This window comes from Halyomorpha halys, unplaced genomic scaffold (genome assembly GCF_000696795.3).
Source record: "Halyomorpha halys isolate HHAL.00 unplaced genomic scaffold, Hhal_1.1 Scaffold24.1, whole genome shotgun sequence".
Taxonomy (NCBI): domain Eukaryota; kingdom Metazoa; phylum Arthropoda; class Insecta; order Hemiptera; family Pentatomidae; genus Halyomorpha; species Halyomorpha halys.
In genome coordinates, this window is record NW_027107648.1 from 142,418 (window position 1) to 146,352 (window position 3,935).

At 33.1% G+C, this 3,935-nt stretch overlaps 1 protein-coding gene across 1 annotated transcript in view; it reads left to right on the forward strand.

Annotated features, from left to right (window-relative positions):
* Positions 1 to 2,911: 2,911 nt before the first annotated feature.
* LOC106682413 (myrosinase 1) overlaps positions 2,912 to 3,935 on the forward strand; it is a 15,791-nt gene continuing 14,767 nt past the window's right edge. Inside the window, exon 1 of the mRNA XM_067046018.1 lies at positions 2,912 to 3,127. Within this exon, the coding sequence (XP_066902119.1) occupies positions 2,950 to 3,127 (178 nt within the window). The 5' untranslated portion in view covers positions 2,912 to 2,949. The remainder of the gene's footprint in view (positions 3,128 to 3,935) is intronic.

Sequence of the window (3,935 nt, forward strand, 5' to 3'; positions counted from 1 at the left end):
TCAACTCCATATGTCCAGATTGGCCTTATTACAGTCATGTAGATCAGTCTTTTGTAATGAGTTGTGACCGTTTGTCTAGTAAGTGTTGTAATAGTCGAAATCGACATGCCAGTTTCCTGTCTTTTCACTCTGGTGTGAGGATTCCAGAGAAAGAAAATTATTAAATAAAATTTAATTTCTTTTTGCCGTGCAAATAAGCAAGCAGCCATTATTGTTTTGGCATGACGTCATTTCGACATAGTCTAGGCATATGTACTCAGTGCAAGTTTTATTTTAATATTTTTGTTTTTTAGTTTTCTTTGTTATGTAAGCAATCTATTATTATCTATTATGTATTATATCCCTTATCTATTGTAGGTGCAGTACCTGGTTCCAAAAATACTACTACAAAGACTCCACAAATGTTGTTTATCCTAGTGCCGAAAGATGTCAAAAGTAGAAACATTTGGTTTAAGGAGGCTAGAAGGGTTCCAAAATTATTATCAACTCTAAATAATATAATATATTTTTGTGAAGATCACTCTGATCTAAGTATAATGCTAGACACTACACCGTTGTGTTAGCATGTTCTCAAATCTATGTGATTAAAAAAATAAAACTGATACTCGATAGTTGTTAATAACCCAGCTGGAGTTTTGTCCAGGAAAACTGTAGATACAACGACCGTGTTGCAGTGTTTAAAGTGATTGAAACGTAGTTAGTACAACCACTTCTAAGTTATTTTCAGTGTGATTAAACGAGAGCTACCTCTTAGTTTCTCCCGATAGTTAGAACTTTCTTTTTTTAAGTATAAGATGGGACATACTTCACTTTTGTCAGTTGACGATAGACTTCATGATGGCTACATAAAGAGGAAGAAGAACTTATGGTGAAAGATGAGTTTTAAATAGGCGCACGGAGCTAACGCGTTTTGAAACAGGCAATGTAGATTTTTAACACATACATACTCGTGTAAAATACACATCTCCAAGACAGCTTATGGGTATATGTTCTATATTATTCTTCTAATCAAGGCTTTCAGAGTGGAGCAGCAGAAGAATAGAAATAAAAAAACACCTGCAATGGTAATGAATGCTGGTGAATTATTTGGAGAGGATTAGTCTCGAGTGTCCTGGCTCGGTACACGGTGTCAGAACATGGAAGAGTACAGCATGAAATGAACATTATTCTGCGACTAGGTCTCTTTAGAACAATTATAAGGTAATATTAATTTTACAGTAACATATATTGGACAAAATCTGTGTGGCCACACTTAATTAAAACTTATATTAAAATTGTATATAATTTTTTTGAGATACAGAGAAAAGACAAACTAAAAAACTAAATACATAAAAAATAAAACAAAAAGGTAGTTACAAATTATCTGTACTATTGTAATATTGGATAAGATTGGTGTAGTAAAAGGTAGTTAAATAGAACGGGTTTTAAACGAGGGAAGGGTTAGTGCATGACGTATGCTGGAGGGAATGGAGTTTCAGAGTAAAAACTGATTTATCAAACGCATTAGTTCGTAGGTAAATTTCAAATAAACAGGGTCTGGTGGTACGGGATTGGATTGAGAATTTTAATTGCAGTTTTGTTTGTTACATCATACCAAGAAATAAAGGCACTACTTTATTTCTTGTTATTCCGCCAATTACAAATAAAAAAACCTCTAAAATACAACTAATTTTAGCAAAAGTACGGTGAATTATGTCCCCACAATGCTTGTTTGTACATTTTATAAGTATTTTTCTCAGTTTCTCTCTTTTGTTTTATTATATCTCAGCATAATTTGAAATATATAACTCTCCAGGAATATTCTAGATGCTCGCTTGTTAGATTATTAAATTTTTAGATAATCATAAATAAATCTGCACCACTACAACCCACCTCAGAACAGAAATACGCTCTATTGAGATCATTTCTTCGGCGCCGTGAACCCTCACTACTCACGTTCGTGTCTACGAAGCGGTATCCAGAAAGGTCCCACTCATCTGTAGAGTACCCCAGGGTTCTGTGCTTTACAATACTTTTCTCAGTATACACAGCTGAAACTGCTGGAGCCAAGTATGTTAGGGCTGCTGTACTCCGAAGAGGGTTGTGAATAATGACTATAGTAACAGAATAAATAATTATCTGCCACAGCCGGATTCGAATCCGGGTTTTTGGAGTTAGTAGCATCGTGCCTTACCTCTGAGTCACCCCACTTCCCAATCATCAAATAATGGACCAATATTTGTGAAGATACAACGAGGAATTATTCTGTCATTCTTAGCAACCAAAATAGCAAGGAAAGTTGTATTAGTAAACATACCAGACATTTAAAATTTGCACCATATAAAATAAACTGAAACTGAAAAAAAAAAATCATATTATTTTAACACCTCTAAAGACAATCCTCAAGCACAACACATCCACAAAGGATTAAAACAATACTAAACTGTAGGAAGGTCGCTGTTTGACCGTGTGTGATAATAAAAGGAAGATGGTCCGGGTGATGTTTAAGAAAAAAACTCAAATAGTTGTAAAACTATTTAATATGGGACTACGTTTCGCCCCACGTTGCAGGGCTTCATCAGATGAAAGGCGAGCACCAAAATGATAATAAAAACTAAAATGTTTTCATAAAAAGCATCAAATAATTTTAATCGGTTATACAAAACTAAATACATTGAATTATATAATCAATTACGTATAATAGAGAAGGGGATGTAAGGGATATTGAGACTGAACCAGAAAGTTTTACTAAGAAACCTAAAACCTAATTCATGGATTCAGAATTTCCTGAATCAGGAACGGGATTGCCCAACATCTGCATATATATATTTTGGCAAATTCCATTATCTAATCTAATTCGTGGACACTCAGCGATCAAAGATTACGTATCGGCTGATAACTGAATACTATAAGTATGCAAAAATTTTCAGTTTTATTTTAAGAATCACTGTAAGCTCCGTTGGATTCGCAATGATCTTCCGGTATCAGTATTCTTGCCTTGCACTCCTGCTCTCAGGATGTGTGTCCTTCGTCCTGGGTTCGGGTGAGGGATCCGAAGATCCATTCCATGCTTCGGACTTCCCCGATGGCTTCCTGTTCGGCTGTGCTACTGCGTCTTATCAGATCGAGGGGGCTTGGAATGAAGGGGGTGAGTAAAAGAATTTATGTAGACGGTCACATCTGAAGATGGATATCATTATATACATTACCATATCCACCTATTATTAAATTGTTAATGAGTTATATATTAATAATACAAATAAAATGCTAATATGTTACATTTTTTAAAAAATATAATAAAAATGAATTGTAAGGTTGAAGTCTCCAATTGTACCACCCTAGGTCACTCGATGGTAACATAGAAAACGTAATTTTTACCGCAATATTAGATTTTATCACTTACACCACTATTCTTCCTTAGAGACATTAAGACTATATATATTTAGATATAGCCTACTTACATTTAAAAAATAAAATAAGTACTAATTTTTAATATAATGAAGAGTACGAAAAAATATATATAGGCCAACTGATACTTAAAAAATAAAATAATTTTGAATAATTAAATGTTTATATCGACGGTGTACAAGAAAGAAAAAAACATACAACTTTTTTAATTAATTCAGCTAATTATTGAAATAATAAATTATCTTTTAATTTTTCTGAAAAAAAAGAAATCAAACCTGATTTATGGAATAACAACATAGATATTTCCACCACCCAGACTCTCGCAAACCTACTTCTTAGTAGATTTGTAACTGAAATTGTAGCATAAATTAAAGCTTTTCTGAATTCTAAGTAAATTCTAACGATTAATCAGATCAATAATGAATCTGATTGACTTTTGATATTTCATATTTCTTTCTTTTTTGACATTCGGTACCGGCTTTCTACTTATTTTTAGCACACCTTTGTCGTAAATTTCTTTGCTTTAAAATATATATATATATGGTATA